The sequence below is a fragment of the Vipera ursinii genome (assembly GCF_947247035.1).
Source record: "Vipera ursinii genome assembly, chromosome: 1".
Taxonomy (NCBI): domain Eukaryota; kingdom Metazoa; phylum Chordata; class Lepidosauria; order Squamata; family Viperidae; genus Vipera; species Vipera ursinii.
The window spans coordinates 136,418,628-136,438,929 of record NC_139512.1 but is presented as its reverse complement, the minus strand read 5'-3'; the positions used below and the strand labels follow the sequence as shown (position 1 = coordinate 136,438,929).

Sequence of the window (20,302 nt, the reverse complement as noted above, 5' to 3'; positions counted from 1 at the left end):
TCACTCGCAAACACATAACAGTGCACTCACAAATCTTGTGTAAGAGCGCACATGAGGCATTAAGAAGGCAATTTTTTTTCATTTATTTTTTTAAGTATTATGAAATATGAGACAGGAACGTTTTATAGTATTTTGAATGGGACGGGCAGCTTTCCTCCACAAATCCGTGCAGGAAATCCGCTCTCAAACAGACAGGTGACTCTTCCCCCAAAACGTGGAGTCACCAACTATCCAAAGCTCGCGATAAAACGCTCCCTGGATGGTTTGGGAGTTGGGGGAGGGGGAGGGGGAAGGGAGAGGCAGGATGGTCCTGAATGGCGAAGAGCTCAATTCTCGCGTGACGTAATGCTTAGTTAGAGCGTGCTCGGCTCTCCCTGGTGTGCTTTACGTGCCCGGAAGTGGTACGGGAGGACACGCGGAGAGAGCGTTAAAAAAAAAAAAAGAGTAGCCCGGGGAATCGAGCGAGAGGCGGCGGAAAGCTTTGTCAGGTGGTAGTACGGAAAGCTTGAGGGGACAAAAAAAAGTGTGCGCGTGCCTACTCCGCTCTCCCCCCTCCCTTTTCGCTGCACGTGGTAAAAATGCCCGGCGTCCGTAAGAATCAAGAACGGAAGAGCGTCCACCCAATGGAGCCGCCGCCGCCGCCGCCGCCGGCCGATGTGGGTTTCCGACGGGATGGAAGCGGGATGGGCGGGCGGGTAGAGAGGGCTGGTGGGCGAGGAGTATTGCGGGGCGGGGGTGGGGGTGGTAGGCGGAGGATGGTTTGCAAATGTCAAAAGGCCCAGCCTGTGAACCGAAGCACCCAGCCGGCCCTTCGCTCTTGGGACAAAACCTGAGCCGTGGAGGGGTCTCGCTTCCCCCTTTTTTTCGCACCTGGGGGCTTTTCCAGGCCGCCTTCGTTGCTCTTCAAACGTAGTCAGAGACTCTCCAATTTCCCCATTTTCACTTTTGTCCGCTCCTGGCTGTGTTTTAGAAGCAATGGAAATTGGCTGAAAGCGGAAGTAGGCGTTGAGAGAGGTTTGGGGCAAAATAGGTCAAATGAATGATCGCGAATACCACCCCCCCTCCCGTAAGGTTGGCTTTAACATCTTTTAAAATTGTCCCGTTTCATCTGTGTGTGAGAGAGAGAGAGACAGAGAGAAAAGCGGAGACAAAATGGGTGGGCACACTACAAAGGAAGCATTTTCCAGACTAAATTTGGGAGAAAACTAGGTTTCGAGGAGGCGAGATTCATTAAAAACACTCAAGCAGATATATAATACTGTTGTATGCAGTGCTTTTTTTGTAAAAGAAAAAGGTGCCGGAACTCACAAATGTCATACAACCCACCTTGCCTACCCTACAAGGTTCCATCCAAAAAAGGTGCCGGAACTCCATTCTGAGCGTTCTATGACAAAAAAAGCCCTGGTTGTATGTAACGCTGAGAAATGGACAGCTGTGTTCAAAATCTGCCATGGTAAAAAAGCAAAAGGAGAGCCAGATATAACTCATTTTTTCAGGCAGTAGGAATGGGCTTAGAAGTAGGCACACCAAAGTTACCATTGTGTTTAAAACCATGTAATAGGGAAAAGTGATTTGTGCCTTTATCTCACTGCTTCCAACTGTTTCGTCCCGGGAAATTGTGTTTCTATAACCTGCAAGTTTTCCCTGATTTGATATTCTGTCCTTTAAATGTGGGATAATTCTACATTGGTAGAACTTTATTTCCCTTATTGGGAAACTTCACACAGATTTGCTACAGGAAATTTGCATAGAACTGGAAAATACATATTCTATTTAAATCAAGGTTTCGGTACCTGTGAGTAAAGGTTCTGGGATCCCATTAGTAAAATTAAAATAATCTGTTCTAAATACATATCTTTATGACAGCTTGCCTTTACTGTATTGTTGTCACATTCTGTTGGGAATCATTTTTACAAAGTGTGAATGATGTGATCTTGTTCAAGCTCACATCGTACTTGTTTGAGAAGTTTGTTCATGCTGTTTTCAGGTTTCTGTGGCTATCACAAATTTTGTTTTATAGCAGAATTTATTAACATTCTGATTTTAATTCTTACACAGATGTTCTATAGAATTGGATACATGTACTGCTTTTTTAAGTATAGTAATGGGTGGTCTGCAAGTATCAAATTATTTGTGTAAATGGAAGTTGAACATAATGTAGTTCAATAAAGGAATGTACTGTTTCAGATTGTTCATTCAATTCTAATTACATATGTATTTGGAAAATCAAAAATGCTTTTTTCTATGCCTGGTGTAGATGTCAGCTCTCAGACAGGCCTTTTTTCAGCCATATATTCTTAAGTTGCAAACTAAAGTTATTACATTCCTGAATTACATATTCCCTTCAAAAATCCCCAACGTAATCATGATGTGAATAAAACTTGCTGCACACCACTTTTGCGTTGTTGAGGTAATATTTTTTACTTTAATGTTAATATCTTAATTTCAATTCAATTTATGATTATCTCTGTTTTTACACCTTACAGTGTATGACATATTTTGGATAGTCCTATTTCCTATTGGCATACCTGTCAAGTAAAGCCTAAGTAAACAGTGAACTCTGTTTCAAGGTTTGGAGTTCTTCTCCAGATTAGCTGGGGTACTGAATGCCATAGTCCAGTTTCTCCTCAGAAAGAAATGTATCCTCAGAAGTTATAGCTGAATACATGAACTAAATTTGTTAGTATTAGTAACTCTTATTTTCCACCCTTCTGTAATTACAATAGAAAAGTACAGTGATTATTCAGTTCTCAAGGTTCAAATTATACCATGCTTCTAACAAAAACTGAAAGAGAATGAAGTCATAGATGGTGCACATTTTCCTGTGCTTATCACCAATAATAAATATTCAAAGTAATTTAGTACATAGGATTGACTGTTACTAACTAATTAAATATTTGTGTAACATGAGTGATTCATGTATCTTGTGCTCAGAGGTGTATTTATTTGGAACTCCATTATTGTTTATAGATTTCAGAATCTCAGATTAAAGTGCAGCTTAGCCTTGTTGATTAATTCTAAGCTTCATTTATAGAATATGTTGTTCACCCATCAGGAACTATTGTGAAATATATCAAGGCATGACTATTTGATTATGACTATTATAATTTATTGTTCTTTTCTCTTTTTAGGATTATGCAAAAGAAAGGTATGGAATATTGCCAATGATACAGTCACAGGAAAAACCAGGTCAGTTTCTGTAAAACATACAAAGAGTAAAAAGGTAAAGATAAATGTTCCCCCGCACATGCATGCTAGTCGTTTCCAACTCTAGGGGCCGGTGCTCATCTCCATTTCAAAGCCGAAGAGCCAGCACTTGTCCGAGGACATCTCCATGGTCATGTGGCCGGCATGACTAGACGCCAAAGGCGCACAGAACGCTGTTACCTTCCCACCGTAGTGGTCCCTATTTTTCTACTTGCATTTTTACGTGCTTTCGAACTGCTAGAACTGGGACAAGTAACAGGCGCTCACTCTGCTACGTGGCATTCGGGATTCGACCCGCCAAACTGCCAACCTTCTGATCGACAAGCTCAGCGTCCTAACCCACTGAGCCACCACGTCCCTATACAAAGAGTAGTCAGTAATAAATAAGTAACATAATGCTGATCGTGGCATCAAATTAATTCTGTTTCTGGCTTTGATGGAGCCACTTTGAGCAAAAAGGTAAGAGAGAATTCATTTCAGTCTCAAAGGATTAAGGAATTGTAGCCGCATTCTGATATATGTCAAATGTGAATTAAATGTTTTCTCATGTGTTAAAAACTGGAGGAAGAACTATTGGCACATATTGAAACCAAATATGTCTAGATTAAAGATGAATTTGCTTTCCTATTAAACATTTAACTGGACAAGCAGCTGCACAGTTGCAGTTTTCTGCAGTTTTTCCTTCCCTTCCCAATTCCATTATATCCTCCGCCTAACCTTTAGGGAAATACAGGGGCTATAGAAAAGTCAGAATTGCTGTTTTGCCCCATTCCCAGCAACACATTAGCGAGTATAAGCCTGGATCCAACCAACAATTTTGCTAAGAAATTCAATAATTCAATTTGTTTTTCATGTAAATATGAATAAAATGTTCTCAATATATGTCACTATATCTTTTATATGCAGATCGTGTGTTGGTACAAATAAAGGATTTGACAGGAGAAAAAGCTGATGAAACTGTTTGGGTTCGTGGCAGGATTCATACCAGTAGAGCAAAAGGTAAGACTGCTTCTTTTGACATTGTCATGAGTCAGAAAAGCTCAAGTATTATCTCCTTGGCCTGGTGTGTTTCTTATAGGTATTTCTATTGCTTCTATCCCATGCATCCTATCTTTTTCCACTTCTACTTCCATTGCTGCCAGATGTTCTTTTCCAAGTATTCATATCCTTGTGATCTGTGCATAACATTTATTTTGGTTTTAAACATCTCCAAACCCCAGAACTCAAGATGGTGTGAACGTTAAAAATAAAAAAATACAGTTCAAACTCGCTGAAACAGAAAATTGGGGTGAAAAAAATACAAATAAAAATGCTAGCTACCCATCATCCACCAGTTAGGATCACAAATTTCCCTGGCCTCTGGGAAGATGGTATTCCAGACAGTGATGACAACAACAGAGGAGGTATGACTGTGGGGTCCTACAAGATGGTACTGTTTAGTTGATAGAATCCACAATATGCCCACCTTACAGGACAGGCAAAGACAATTGGAGAAGGACAATGCCACAAATACAATGCCATATACAACTTTATAGATGACAATTAACAATGTACCCAGAAGCTCACTGGTAAATTGTGTATCTCATAGAAGAGAAAAGTCATGTAGATGCACCAAGATGCACCCGTAATTGCTTGCACACTTCATTCCATTGCCATGGGCTGAGGTATCATCAATATGCTGATGATACTCAATTGTTCTTCTCTGCCGTTGGTGGATTAAGCAATGATGTGGACATCTTATTCTGGTGTTTGGAGACTGTGAGGGTCTAAAGAAGAAGAACAAGCTTCAACTGAACCCTGAAAAGATTGATTGGCTCTAGGGACCCTCTAGTTCTGGGACTGTGTCATCTTTGCTGCTAGATGGGACTACATTGCAATGTATTTGGGACTACTACGAGCAATCGGGGGGTCTTCTCGGATTCACAGTTCCTGCTTGAGGAGCAGGTGGCAGTCATGGCTAGAAGGGATTTTGCACAACTTTATTGTTGTGCACCAGTTCACCCATTCGTAGATCAAGGGGCTCTACCCACATTCACTTATTCCTTGTCACCTCCCAATTGGACTGTTTTGATGTGTGCTGCATGGCGCTACCCTTGAAGACTATCTGGAAGCTTCAACTGGTGAAAAAGCAATGGCACAAGCAGTTCTGTATTCCTTATAGAACACATATTACACCTCTACTTTGTGACTGCATTTGTTACCAGTTTGTTTCCAGATCCAAATCAAATCAGAATAGAGCTGGATGGGATCTTGCAGTTCTTCCATTCCAGACAGATGGCTGTCCAGTCTCTTCTTAAAAGCTCCAGAGATGAAGCACCCACAGCTTCTGAAGGCAAGCTGTTCCACCGGTTAATTGTCCTCGCTGTTAGGAAGTTTCTCCTTAATTCCAGGTTGCTTCGCAATTTGATTAGTTTCCATCCATTGTTTCTTGTCTTGCTTTCTGGTGCTTTGGAAAATAAATTGACTCCTCTTCTTTTTTCATTTTTGTCATCTATAAATTCATAGTGCTGGTTTTGACCTTTAAAGACCCAATGGCATAGACCATACATGTCAAACTCACAACGTCACGTGATGTCGCGTGACCTATCAGAGCTTTTTTGCCATTGCTGGTAATGGGGTGGGCGCATCCGGCCTGCGCGACGGCAGTTTGACACCCCTGGCATGGACCCAGGTTACTTGAGGGACTGCATCTCCTCAATTACATTTTCCCATCGCACCAGATCTAGTAGAGAGAGTATGCTGTGGCTTTCATCATTTAGAAACCTACAGTTGGTGGGCCCTAGGCAGTGGATGGTCTCAGCTGTGGTGCCCATGTTGTAGAATATCCTTCCCACTGAGGCTAGGCTGGCACCATTGCTCCTGACCTTCCAAAAGTCTATCAAGACCTGATTGTACCATTAGGCCTGGGATTCCCAGACTAGCAAACTATAAAGTAGCTCCTATTATTTACATTCCTTTGCCCATTATTATTTTTTTGCTGTGTTTTTTATAGTTTTTAATAATTTTAATAATTGTTATTTTTAATTTATTGTTCTTTTAACTTTTTTGTACTCTTCCCTGAGTCATTTGGTTTGAGAGATGGGCAGCTATATAGATTTATATAGCATATAAACATTACATATAAATTGTTATGTTTTATATACATTTTAAGAATAAATAATTTCTGGACCAATGATACATTCTGAGAGGTCTTCAAGGGAAGCCCGATACAGAGCACATTACAGTAATCCACATGAGAAGTAATTTGGAAGTGAGTGACTTTAATCATTGCTAGAACAACTTGTTAAAGGCTACATACCCAGGAAAGTTAGTACCAGGTCTTTTTTTTTTTTCCTTCCTCCAAAAGAGGCAGTAGGAGGATGTCTTACTCACCTCCGGCACCGACAGCCCCGCCCATCAAGTCCACTTCTTCTGCTGCCGAAGAAGCAGCTTCATTCTGCAGCTGCATTCCGCCCTGCATTTTGCAGTCAGGCCTTTCCAGAAGGCCTATGCAGCCGAATACCAAGCTGTGGATTCTTGCAGAACCGCGCTATGAATTGAATCCATAGCTTGGTTCTTGGCTGCACAGGCCTTCTGGAAAGGCCTCTGGCTGAGAAATGCAGGTCTGGCTGCAGAAGATGCCTCAGAAGAAGTGGGCCGGCGAGGAGAGGCCTGGCTGCAAGGTAAGTGGGTGTGGGGCGCGTGGGGCAGATCCACACCCCTACCCCTGCCCTAGCTTGATTTTTAAATGTGTGCCTTGCCCCCAAATTAGGGCTTATTTTGGGGGTAGGGTTTATATTAGGCCCACCCCCAAAAATCAAGCTAAGGCTTATTTTCAGGGTAGGCCTTTGGGGGAAGTACGGTAGTAGCTCAGGAAGTTTGCAAATTAGAATTCCAGGTTATGTCAAGCACAACTTGAGATAAGCAAATGCAAACATTGTTAAGAATTCTAGTTGCTTCCCTAGTTACAGTTGATAAAAAAAAACCGACCACTTCCTTCAGTGAGATAGTAAAGTGTTACAATCTACTGTTTAAAATAGCAGCCTGGAAAGTTTGCTCATGGAAACAGTACACGAGATATATTTCTGAGCATGACATTTTGGATGAGAGCTTTGGATATTGGGAATGCCATTTTCTAGATCAGGGCTTTTCAACCTTTTCAGAAATTGTACCACTTTTAGGACATGGCAATATTCAAATACCACCAGTACTTAACAAGGAGTCAAAAACTTGATGACTGAAAAAAGTGTGTGGGGGGGTATTTTGGGTTTCATCAGTTAGATTCATTTGTTGTTATAGAAATGGCTAGTTTATAATATTATAGAAAAGTAAAAAGTTGAGGTTCAATGTTAATGCTTCATTCTACTCCTGCAACAGAGGAAGTCAGAAGTCAGTGCCTTTTCTTTTTCCCTTCTCCCCTTCACTTTTCCCTTTTTCTCTCACCCTTCGCTCACAAAAGCCCCCCCTCACTCACTCACACTTTGCTCACAAAAGCTTCCACTCTCACTCACTCACTCCTCCGTCTCTTTCAAAGGCACACTGTTCAGTCTCTCCTACAGTCACTCCGTCTCTTTCAAATGCCACTTGCCCGCTCACTTATTGCCCCGTCGCTTCCAAACGCCACTTGCTCATTCACTCACTCACTCCCTGTCGCTTCCAAACGCCACTTGCTCATTCACTCACTCACTCCCTGTCGCTTCCAAACGCCACTTGCTCATTCACTCACTCACTGCCCCGTTGCTTCCAAACGCCACTTGCTCGCTTGCTCACTTAGTGCCCTGTTGCTTCCAAATGCTTCTAAACACCATTTGCTCGTTCACTCACTCACTCACTACCCAGTCGCTTCCAAACGCCACTTTCTCACTCACTCCCTCACTCACTCACTCACTTACTGCCCCATTGCTTCCAAATGCCACTTGCTCACTTACTGCATTTGGAAGCGATGGGGCAGTAAGTGAGCGAGTGAATGAGCAAGTGGCATTTGGAAGTGATGGGGCAGTAAGTAAGCAAGTGAGCAAGAGGCATTTGGAAACAGGGCAGTGAGCAAACGAGCAAGAGGCCTTTGAAAGAGACGGAGTGTGTGAGGGAGTGAGGTTCCTTTGAAAGAGACGGAGGAGTGAGTGAAAGCAAGTGGAGGTTGGGGCTTCACTTCAAGGAATGTTTTCTTCAAGGAAGTGAGCTGGGCAGGAGCCCAGGATCAGTGCCAGGCTACAGCTGATACAGCCACCCAGAAGCGCGGATGTGTGCATGTACTCACCCCTTGTGCCACTGTTGCTGCGAGTGTTGTGTGGGCAGTGGCAGCGCCACTAATATCACACAGGTAGCAGTATTGCCGCAAACCTTGTGCAGGCAGTGTCAGCACTGCAAGTGGCAGATGGGCCGTGGAGTAATCCTCACGCCGGGGCAGCGGCGTGAGCCTCGTGCTGGGGCAGTATCACTGCGGGCTGCAGCGCGATCCTTGCACCTGGCAAAATTGATGCGGGCCATGGCATGATCCTAGCACTGGTGGTAGCATCGCCGCAAACTGGCAGTGGGGGCACCACAAGCCTCACACAGATGCCTTGTGTGCATGCTTGCAGCCCCGTTTTGCCCCATTTTACGAATTTATCTTGCCATGTTTGTTTGGTGAATCCCTGCAGTTCTTAAGTTAGTCCCAGAGTTGTTCAACTGAATCCGGCTTGACTTTGCTTTTCAGAAGATCGCAAAAGGGGATCACATGATCTCCCTAGGACAATGCAACTTGCAAGCCGCATGTTTTCCGCAAGAAAGTGAACTGGGCAGGAGCCTAGGACCCGCATTTCTGGGCGGCTCTGCAAAAGTGCGGCTCAGCTGTAGCTGCAGACACTGATCCTGGGCTCCTACCCAGCTCACTCTTGCGCTTCTGGAAAACATGCTGCTTGGTAACTGAAGCTCCAGGATCAGCGCCGGGCTACAGCTGATGCGTGCTTCTGGGTGGCTGTATCAGCTGTAGCCCCCATTATAATTACCTAAGGCTCACATACCACCAGCCGGTTGAAAAGCCCTGTTCTAGATAAGTGCAGCAGGTCAGAATGTTGCCTTCTAGAGTATAATTTTGAGAATAGAAGCTCTAGGTTTCTGCCTCTTTTTTTCTACTCCCCTTCTCATGGATTTTTATGGAATGCTTTTTAATATAAGAAAAGCACGTTCTCTAAATTACTGAAGCTCTGTGAACATTTCTACAATAAATATGTTTAATCATTATGTTGGATTTTATAACTGGTAAACTTTTTTATGAGAATATAGTTAAGTCTCCTTTTAAATGCCTTTAAGGTCATAAAGAACCATTTACAATTCATTTATATTTAAAGTCTCAAAGCATTGCTGAATTATTTCTCATGCTAGAATTTCTCTTTTCAAACTAAAATCGTGGCTTTTTATGTACTATAATACAAATTAAAGAAATGGGAAGCCCTGGAACAAATTTAGCTTTCATTTTGTGCAAAATGAAATGCTTCAGTTCTTTAAAGAAAAAAGAAAAAACTCTGCTCTTAACAGCGACCTCAGAAGAAGTTTAGTCTGAGCTCCATAGTATCTCTTTTTTTATAAATATTTTATGATTTTTTTAGTTTTACAGTCAAATACTTAATAAACAATATATTGTCTGGGTCCATTAGTAATTCAGTGGTCTATTAACTTCTTCACCCTAGATCCAATATTACACCATCAGATTATTCCTCTCTTCTTCCGATAGTATCTGTTTTCCCACACTAGGCAAATACAATTCTTATTGTTATTAATTAGTAAATATACAGTTGAATATCAACATCTTTGTTATCTTTTTCTAATAATATCAGCAATGTCAGTTTAAGATATCTTTTCTACCCAAAACATATCTTAATTGCATTTGCACTTAACATCCATATGTTCAGTCAGTATCCTTTTTTCACTTTTTAAAAATTTTTAATTTCCCATTAGTGTTCAAAATATTTCTATTGTTTATAATTCCAAAGTAAGTTATATTTGGATAACCAAAAGCTTTCCTTATTCAAACTTTTTAGCATTTTCCTGTTTCCCTTCTTATACCAAAATCTAATATTCTAATTACAAATCTTATGTTTCTTGTTATAATAATACTTCTATTTCTAGCAATTATCTATTCTCCACCATATTCGCACATCTAATTAATAGTATAATATCCCATCTAATGAGTCAAAACCTCTATTTTCTTCAGTCTTACTCTAGCTTTCTTCCTTTGCCAATTAACTTTCCAAGTCAGTGCATTTGAATCATCAAGAAATTCTGCCTCTGTTTTTGTGTATATTGTTTGGAATAAAAAAGACCATTTGTTTAAAGTATTTTTGGAAGAACGCTTAGCACATTGATATTCATTAAACAGCCTCCCTCCTTCTCCAGTTCCCCATAGTTCTAACAGCTCTATCTTCCATTCAATCAGTTCTTCTTTTCCTCAAATATGTTCTGAAATCTTGATTGGTAAAATGTCTTTTCCATTTCCGATATTATCACTATGTCTTCTAGTTCTTCAGTTGTCTGAGTCTGTCTGTTAGTTCCTTCCTTTGGGTCCTCCATCTTTGGATCTGCTTCCTCTAGTTTTCCTTCTATTTCCTGGATTGCTAGTTCCTCCTTTGTAGTCATTTTCTGGGTTTGTTAATTTAGATTAGAAAATTGTTCCTTTATCTCCTTTGTGTTATTTTTAGTCTCATCACGAGCTAAATCAATTGTCTCTTGTATTGATTTCAACATGAAGAGAATTTCTTTCTGATCTTAATATTTTAATAATAATAATAATAATAATAATAATAATAATAATAATAATAATAATAATAATAAAGTTGGAAGGGACCTTGGAGGTCATCTAGTCCAACCCCCTGCTCAGGCAGGAAACCTTATACCATTTCAGGCAAATGGCTGTCCAGTCTCTTCTTAAAAACCTCCAGTGTTGGAGCATTCACCACCTCTGGAGGCAGGTTGTTCCACTGGTTAATTGTTCTAACTGTCAGGAAGTTTCTCCTTAGTTCTAGGTTGCTTCTCTCCTTGACTAGTTTCCATCCGTTGCTTCTTGTCCTGGAAAATAGCTTGACTCCCTCTTCTTTGGGGTAGCCCCTGAGATATTGGAACACTGCTATCATGTCACCCCTCACCCTTCTCTTCATTAAACTACACATACCCAATTCCAGCAACCATTCCCTATATGTTTTAGCCTCCAGCCCCCTAATCATCTTTGTTGCTCTTCTCTGTACCCTTTCTAGAGTCTCGACATCTTTTTTACATCGTGGTGACCAAAACTGGATGCAGTATTCCAGGTGTGGCCTTACCAAAGCATTGTAGAGTGGTATTAGTACTTCACTTGATCTTGATTCTATCCCTCTGTTAATGCAGCCTAGCACTGTGTTGGCTTTTTTGGCAGCTGCAGCACACTGCTGGCTCATATTTAAGTGATTGTCTACTAAGACTCCGAGATCCCTCTCGCAGTTACTACTATCGAGCAAGGTACCACCTATACTATACCTATGCATTTGATTTTTCCTGCCTAAATGTAGAACCTTACTTTTTTCACCATTGAATTTCATTTTGTTAGATAGTGCCCAGTGTTCGAGTCTGTCCAGATCCTTCTGTATCTTAAGCCTATCTTCTGGAGTATTGGCTATTCCTGCCAGCTTGGTGTCGTCTGCAAATTTGATGAGTTCCCCATCTATCCCCTCATCCAAATCATTAATGAAGATATTGAAGAGCACTGGGCCCAGAACAGAGCCCTGGGGCACCCCACTACACACTTCCTTCCGTGTAGATGCAGTTCCATTGAGGACCACACGCTGAGTACGGCCTGTCAGCCAGCTACGAATCCATCTGGTGGTAATGCTATCTAACCCACATTTTTCTATCTTATCAAGTAGTAGGTTGTGATCTACTTTATCGAATGCCTTACTGAAGTCCAAGTAAATTACAACTACAGCATTCCTCTGGTCCACTAGTTTTGTCACTTGGTCAAAGAATGTAATAAGATTTGTCTGGCATGATCTGTTTTTGACAAACCCATGTTGACTTTTAGTGATGACTTTGTTTGCATCAAGGTGTTCGGTGATTTGTTGTTTGATTATCTTTTCCAGAATCTTCCCAGGTATTGAGGTCAGGCTGATAGGTCTGTAGTTTCCTGGATCTATTTTTTCCCTTTTTTGAAGATGGGAACTACATCAGCTCTCTTCCAGTCCTCTGGTAGTTCCCCAGTGCTCCAGGATCTTTGAAAAATATAGTTCAGTGGTTCTGAGATCACGTCTGCCAGTTCCTTGAGAACCTTGGGGTGTAATCCATCTGGTCCTTTTGATTTGAACTCATCTAGGCTGGACAGGTGCTCACTTACCATTTTCTTGCCTATCTTAACTTGCGTTTCTATTCTGTTTTTTATGGCACTGGCTTGGGTAGGTTGGACTGTTTTTTCCCTTTGTGTAAAGACAGATGCAAAAAACGAATTAAATAGTTCTGCTTTCTCCCTATTGCTTGTCACTTTCTTGCCACTTTCCCCCACTAATGGACCAATCATTTCCTTAACTTTTTTCTTGTTTTTTATATGTTGAAAGAAGCATTTTTTGTTATTTTTTACTTTGGTCGCAAGCCTTAGTTCATTTTGAGCCTTAGCTTTCCTCACTTCATCTTTGCAAGGCACGGGCTATTTGCTGATATTCTGACTTAGTTATGTGCCCCTCTTTCCAATTCTTATACTTGTCCTTTTTATCTTTCAATTTATCAGAGAGTTCTTTATGCAGCCATGCTGGTTTCTTTTGAGAGCTGTTATTTTTCTTCTTTGTTGGTATTGTACTAGACTGGGCCTTTATTATCTCACTTTTCAAAATTTCCCAAGTTTCTTGAGTTGTTTTCCCCTTTAGGATTCTCATCCATGGAATTCTTCCCATTGTCTCTCTAAGTTTATTGAAATTAGCTCTTTTAAAATCCAAGACTCTAGTTTGGCTGTGTTCTATTGCTTGTGCCTCCAGAATGTTGAATTCCAATATTGCATGATCACTTCCCCCCAGGGTTCCTGTGGCTTCAACACCTTCTATCATTTCATCTCTGTTTGTGAGAATTAAATCCAATATGGCTAATCCCCTAGTTCCCTTCTCTACTTTTTGGGAGAGAAAGTTGTCTGCTAGGTTTGTCAGGAATCTGTTTGATCTTCCACTTGGTGCAGAGTTAGTCTCCCAGTTGATATCAGGGTAATTAAAGTCCCCCATTACTATTGTGATGTGCTTCTTACATACCTTAGTTAGCTGACTAGCAAAAAGTTCATCTATTTCCTCTGCTTGGTTGGGCGGCCTATAGTATACACCTATGGCAATGTCATTTTTCCCCCTTTTATATTGACCCAAATGCTTTCAAGTTTACAGTTTTCGTCATTGTTTTCTAGGTGGTATATCAAACCGAAGACTTTGGGGACAGGTATTAAGGATGGTTTTTTTACCATTTAAAGCTGAGCATGGGACATCCATTTTATTTTTTGTAGGTGGTCTTTATAGTAAAAGTTGTTCATCAATCAAAGATTTATAATCCAAAATATTCCATCATCTCAAGCAATGATATGTGTTTCTCCTGCAGGGAAATAGTTCCATAACACAGTTCTGAAAGTCAGTTAATATTTATATTCATAGTTCAGGCAAGCTGGTTTCAAAGTAGTTTGTTGTCTCTACCACAGAGATAAGCAGCCCAAGAGTTTTTGTTTCCCTTGTCCCAGCTGCAGTCTTCAAAAGTGAAAGTTTCCAAGGACAGCAAGAGTCTTATCTGAATCTGGGCTTCAAGCCAAGTTTCCTTTAGGCATAACAAATTGTGCCATAATTCACCACTAGATGTCCTTAGCGCCGTTTTCCAACTTTTTAAATCCCAACGTATATTAAAAGTCTTTTTTTAAAAAAAAAAAGTCTAAAAAGCACTTTTAGTCCCCAAATTTCAAAGCCATATATGTGTATTAATTCCAAATTAAACTTGTAATTTTTTCTGTTAATTTGCCGCTTTTCTTTTCTTGAGGGAGTGGGGTGGAAATTCTTCTTCCCTCCCTCATTGGGGAGGGTGTTTGGGGCAATTATTTCCAGGAAAAAAAGAGTCATAAAGAGAGAATATGGTCTCACCCAGTTTCATCCACGTTGCTGAAAAGTTGCTCATTGGTGCTTATTTTCTTCAGTTGTCAGTAGCTTCTGATTGGCTACATGAATGTAGCCAGTCTTTCCCCTGCTGGTTTGGAGGGCTTCCTCCGATGAAACAGAAGGGCCGCTGCCCTCCCGCAATCAATGAGGGTCCCCTCCTTGCTTTACAGCAGGGGTGTCAAACTCAATTTCATTGAGGGCTGCATCAGCATTACGGTTGCCCTCAGGGGGCTGGGTGGGTATGGCCAGGGTGGGCGTGGCCTACTGGGTGGGCATGGCTAGAGTGCGTATGGCCTACTGGGTGGGCATGGCCAGCTATACATCGTTCGCATTAAGAGTGCCTATGGGGGCCTGGGCAGGAGTGGGACAGATCTGAGGGTCTCTGGCAGAAGGAGGGTCTCTGGGCCAGGGCCAAGGCAATGGGGGCCGTTCCCTCACTGTTTCCAGGATGGCTTCGCGGGCCACATGAAACCACTTCGCAGGCCGGATCTGGCCCCCGGGCCTTGTGTTTGACATGTCTGCTTTACAGGGTCCCCAGCAGGGCAAAATTGGACAAAAGACAGAGCCCTGTTTCCTGCACCCATTTTGCCGCAACGTCAAACCAGAAGTCCCAGCTCTATACTATGTCTTATGTAGATCCACCTGCCTGTCATTTTTCTTCACTATGGAAACAGGTTTTCTTGGACATCTGCTTCTAGCACACAAACTTTAAATATGTTTTGACATGTTTAGGTGACATCTGAAACTGACAGTTGTGTTGATCAAAGTTTATTTCCTCTTTAGACAAAGACAGTATTATATAACATCACAGTAATTGGGACAAATGCCTGTTTAAAAAAAACATTTTAGTGATTCTGGAAACAACAAACAGGGTTTCACATTATAGTTCTATAGTGAAGTAGATCAAATGACATATTATTTTGTAACACTAATTCTGTGAAAAATCATTTTGTAAAACTGTCCTCTGAAAAGTAGGATACAGATGAATATTAAGAGCATTCATGCTGGTTCATCAAGTCTGTGAAGAGACCCAGCCGCTGACAGTTCACATTTTTGTATTGTGACACTAATTTTGCTTTTAGTAATTGTATTACTAAATGTTCATTATTATGTTCATTATTCCAAGTCTGAGCTTGTGCTATATGGGATTTCTAATAGGTAGATCTTGGTAAGCAGTTGAAAAAAAAATATTTCCCCTATTTTCTTGGTATTAGCTATAATGCTGCATCCTGAACTGCTTGATTGAGCCTCCCTTAGGTTCCCTTAGTCTCCCTTAGTTTCAGAGCTAGTACCAATTTCTGCAGAAGCTAATTCACAATTTTAGGAAATGCATCTCTTTACCAGACTTCTTAAAACAGGTCAAAGAGGTTGACTAATTACTCGAATTATAGAGGTGTTATAAAAAATGTTAAGACTATTTTAAACAATAGCTATTTTGACTTGATAAATAATATCTCTCTTAACTCAGAGACAGAATCTTGCCAGTGTTCTTTTTAAAAGATAAAAAAGGTGAGCCCCATAAATTCTAATTTATCTTCCATTAAAATGAGGACTTTAGATAGAAATGTAAATAAGTAATTTATTATAATATGCTGAATTCTCCCATTCTGACTGTAATATATTTATATGTAAATAGGTTTGTTCTTGAATAATTCCTTTGATTTTATTCCCCTGCTAAATATTTTTTGTTAAAATATTTTTAAACTGTTTTGTGTGCTTGATGAATAAGCATAGCAATTCGGTACAGGTAGTCCTCGACTTACAACCATTCTTTTAGTGACTGAAGTTAGAACAGCACTGCAAAAAGTAACTTGTGACCATTTTTCACATCTACGACTGTTGCAGGATCCCCATGGTCACGTGATCAACATGGATGCTTGGCAACTGGCATGTACAGTGAGGGGGAAAAAGTATTTGATCCCCTGATAATTTTGTACATTTGCCCATTGACAAAGAAGTGATCGGTCTATAATTTTAATGGTAGATTTATTTTAACAGTGAGAGAGAGAATAACAACAACAATAAAAAAAGCATTTCAAAAAAGTTATAAATTGAGTTGCATTTTAATGAGTAAAATAAGTATTTGACCCCCTCGCAAAACATGACTTAGTACTTGGTGGGAAAAACCCTTGTTGGCAATCACAAAGGTCAGACGTTTCTTGTCGTTGGCCACCAGGTTTGCGGACATCTCAGGAAGGATTTTATCCCACTCCTCTTTGCAGATCCTCTCCAAGTCATTAAGGTTTTGAGGCTGACGTTTGGCAGCTCGAACCTTCAGCTCCCTCCACAGATTTTCTATGGGATTAAGCTCTGGAGACTGACTAGGCCACGCCGGGACCTTAATGTGCTTCTTCTTGAGCCAATCTTTTGTTGCCTTGGCTGTGTGTTTTGAGTCATTGCCATGCTGGAATACCCATCCAAGGCCCATTTTCAATGCTCTGGCTGAGGGAAGGAGGTTCTCACCCATGTTTTGACAGTACATGCCCCCATCCATCATTCCTTCGATGCGGTGAAGTTGTCCTGTCCCCTTAGCAGAAAAACACCCCTAAAGCATAATGTTTTCACCTCCATGTTTGACGGTGGGAATGGTGTTCTTGGGGTGATAGGCAGCATTCCTCCTCCTCCAAACACAGCAAATTGAGTTGATGCCAAAGAGCTGGATTTTAATCTCATCTAACCACAACACTTTTACCCAGTTCTCCTCTGAATAATTCAGATGTTCATTGGCAAACTTCAGACGGGCCTATACATGTTCTTTCTTGAGCGGGTGCTGCAGGATTTCAGTCCTTCATGGCGTAGTGTGTTACCAATTGTTTTCTTGGTGACTATGGTCCCAGCTGCCTTGAGATCATTGACATGATCCTCCCGTGTAGTTCTGGGCTGATTCCTCAGCGTTCTCATGATCATTGAAACTCCACGAGGTGAGATCTTGCATGGAGCCCCAGTCCGAGAGAGACAGTTATTTTGTTTCTTCCTTTTGTGAATAATCGTACCAACTGTTGTCACCTTCTCACCAAGCTGCTTGGCAATAGTCTTGTAGCCCATTCCAGCCTTATGTAAGTCTACAATCTTGTCCCTGACATCCTTGGACAGCACTTTGGTCTTGGCCATGGTGGAGAGTTTGGAATCTGATTGATTGATTGATGGCTTCTGTGGACAGCTGTCTTTTATACAGGTAACAAGCTGAGATTAGGAGCATTCCCTTTAAGAGAGTGCTCCTAATCTCAGCTTGTTACCTGTATAAAAGCTTTCTGATTGATAGGGGATCGAATACTTATTTCACTCATTAAAATGCAAATCAATTTATAACTTTTTTTGAAATACACTTTTTCTGGATTTTTTTTGTTGCTATTCTGTCTCTCACTGTTAAAATAAGCCTACCATTAAAATTACAAACTGATTGTTTCTTTGTCGGTGGGCAAACGTACAAAATCAGCAGGGGATCAAACATTTTTTCCCCCTCACTGTATTTATAAAGGTTGCAGTGACCCAGGAACTTGTGATCGCATTTGCAACCTTCTGACAAGCAAAGTCAGTGGTGAAGCCAGATTCACGTGACAACAGTGCTACTAACTTAACAGCTGCAGTGATTCACTTAACAACTATAGCAAACAAAGCTTGATCAAGGAGTACATCTTGATTCTCAGCTCTACTAGATAGATTAGATCTGGAAACTGACTCCATGGAAAGACTAGAATTGTATTTTACTGAGACATAACAATAATAACAAAAGCTTGCAAGTCTGCCTGGGTTTCTTGTTCCCTCTCTCTTATACCCCAGGGAGTCAAGAGGAGCCGGTCTTTCATGCCTCCCTACCCTCAGTGCATACTTCTGCACCTGTTACTGTCTTAACAGCTTCCGGTTCGTTTCCCCAAGGCGACTCCATATAAAAATTGTAATTACTTGTGTAGGGGAAGTGTAAACAGGTCAATAAAATCCTGTTCTGTCCTATTCAAAGTCATAAAATAGACATCATAAGCATTTTTTATTGTGCTGATTTTTTTTATTCCCAATTGCTCCCTCGTAGCATCCCTCAGTAGACATTATAGCATATTGGAGACAGTGGAGAATTATATAATATAATGCAATTTAAATGCTATAGGATTGAATGTAGTCTAGTTCAGTATTTTGAAAGAATATTCTATTTTGTACCACCACATTCCATTGAATAGAATTGTTTCAGAAAGGGAACATGGTGGATGTTAGCAAAAGCTGCCATAGAAGTGACCTCTTAGGCAAAAAATTTCTTGGGGTGAAATCCAAGATACAATTCTATGTGATACAGACGACTTCAGTGCAATAATCCATATCCTCATATACTTTCAGTTAGATCATTGTACTGTGTTATTTGTGAATCTTCCATAAATGCTGTCTGGAAACTTCAATTGTTATTAAATACAACTGGAATTAATATTTATGATTATGCTAGTAATATTGTTCATTAGCTCCCAGTATGTTTTAGGCCCAGTACGAAGCTCTTGTACTGATTTACAGATGTCTTCATAATTTTGATTTTACAGTATCTGAACAAATGTCACTTTTCATATGTTTCTATATTATTTCTATATAGCAGATAAATGCCGGGTTAAATGGGTTGGGTAAACAGAGTTGTAGAAGTTTATAAACTGGGCCTTTTTCACAAAGGGAGGAAACTATTACTCTTAAAATACACGTATCAATATTCAACTAGGGGAGACAATGTATATGTTTGTTTGTTTGTTTATTCACATTTTTTGTCTTGCCTAGTTTTGCTTTGTCTTTGAATTTTCTTTTTTTCTTTTTTGCAATTTGTATTTTAATGTTTTGAATAAAAAAAATTCAAAAATACATTATGAAGTAGGGATTAATTGCAGGTTCATATTTAAAAACTAAAAATGAATTTTAGAAGCTCCTTTTCATACAATATCTGTTCTGTTGTGCGAGGAAGCTATCTTACTATAAGGCATCAACAGGCATCAAAATATTATTTATATTGTTATTCTATCAAGTATTATTATCAATCAAGAAATAACATAGCACAATGAAAGACATAAAGAATCACATTTTTGGCTGATAATCTTTGAAAATTTGAGTTCTTGCGATGAATCTAGGAATTATCCAAGTAATATTATAAGATATAATATGTAGCTGATACAGTAGAAATATTTAATTCTTGTAAAATATGTTTAATCTGTTTTAATTCCACCCAGTGCCAATAACTATAGGAATGACTGCCATTTTTTCCAAAATCTATGTATTTTGAACGTTAAAGCTCTATATTTCATATTTTCCCAATTCTTTTTTCCTTTATTCTTTTGTTCCCAGATTAGCTACATCTACACAATTACTCTTTTGAATTATTGTTATATCAGGCGATCAGCAAATCTCACAACATTTTAGCGTAATTTTTAACTGCTTGCTCAATTTTGTGGTCATATTACCTTCAGGAAATGTGTAACTTTATATTTTTGTACAGATGCCCAAGAATAATAGTGACTGTTCTCTCAAGATGATGTTTGAGCAATGTTGCTACATCCACTAATTATATGGTTTCATTTTTTTCTTCATAAAATGTTCATTTGCTGTGGTTGATGCATGTTAAATACTTGATTTCATCTTTTTTTTGTTTGTAAGTTTTACTTATTACTATTACTTGAAATAAGTGTGCCATATGCCAAGATTCCTTTCTGAAACCAAATCTGGTAAGAGAAAGATTGGAATATTTTTAACCTGACAACCAATCCAGATTAGGTTACCCGCTGATAGAGCTTGATTTACAATTATGCCATTTCTGTACTGGGCAACCAGGAAGAAAAATAGTAGATGAGTTGGAGAAGGCAGAACAACTGATGCTGAATTTCATTTGTGACATCTTGGAATAGCCAAATTAAAGTGATAAATGCTCATCCAATATTGGATACAAGAGAACCTACAGAAAGCCAACTCTGGAGGCTTTGTTTGGCGTGGCTACTGCTACCGCTCTATCTCAAGTAAATTATAGTCTAGCAAAGAATGAGGCATGAATCTGC

General features: G+C 40.1%; 1 protein-coding gene across 1 annotated transcript in view; it reads left to right on the top strand.

Moving 5' to 3' along the window:
• The first annotated feature begins 312 nt into the window (after positions 1 to 312).
• DARS1 (aspartyl-tRNA synthetase 1) overlaps positions 313 to 20,302 on the top strand; it is a 71,171-nt gene continuing 51,181 nt past the window's right edge. Inside the window, exons 1-3 of the mRNA XM_083349258.1 lie at positions 313 to 656; positions 3,132 to 3,189; positions 4,114 to 4,206. Coding sequence (XP_083205384.1) covers positions 579 to 656; positions 3,132 to 3,189; positions 4,114 to 4,206 — 229 coding nt within the window. The 5' untranslated portion in view covers positions 313 to 578. The remainder of the gene's footprint in view (positions 657 to 3,131; positions 3,190 to 4,113; positions 4,207 to 20,302) is intronic.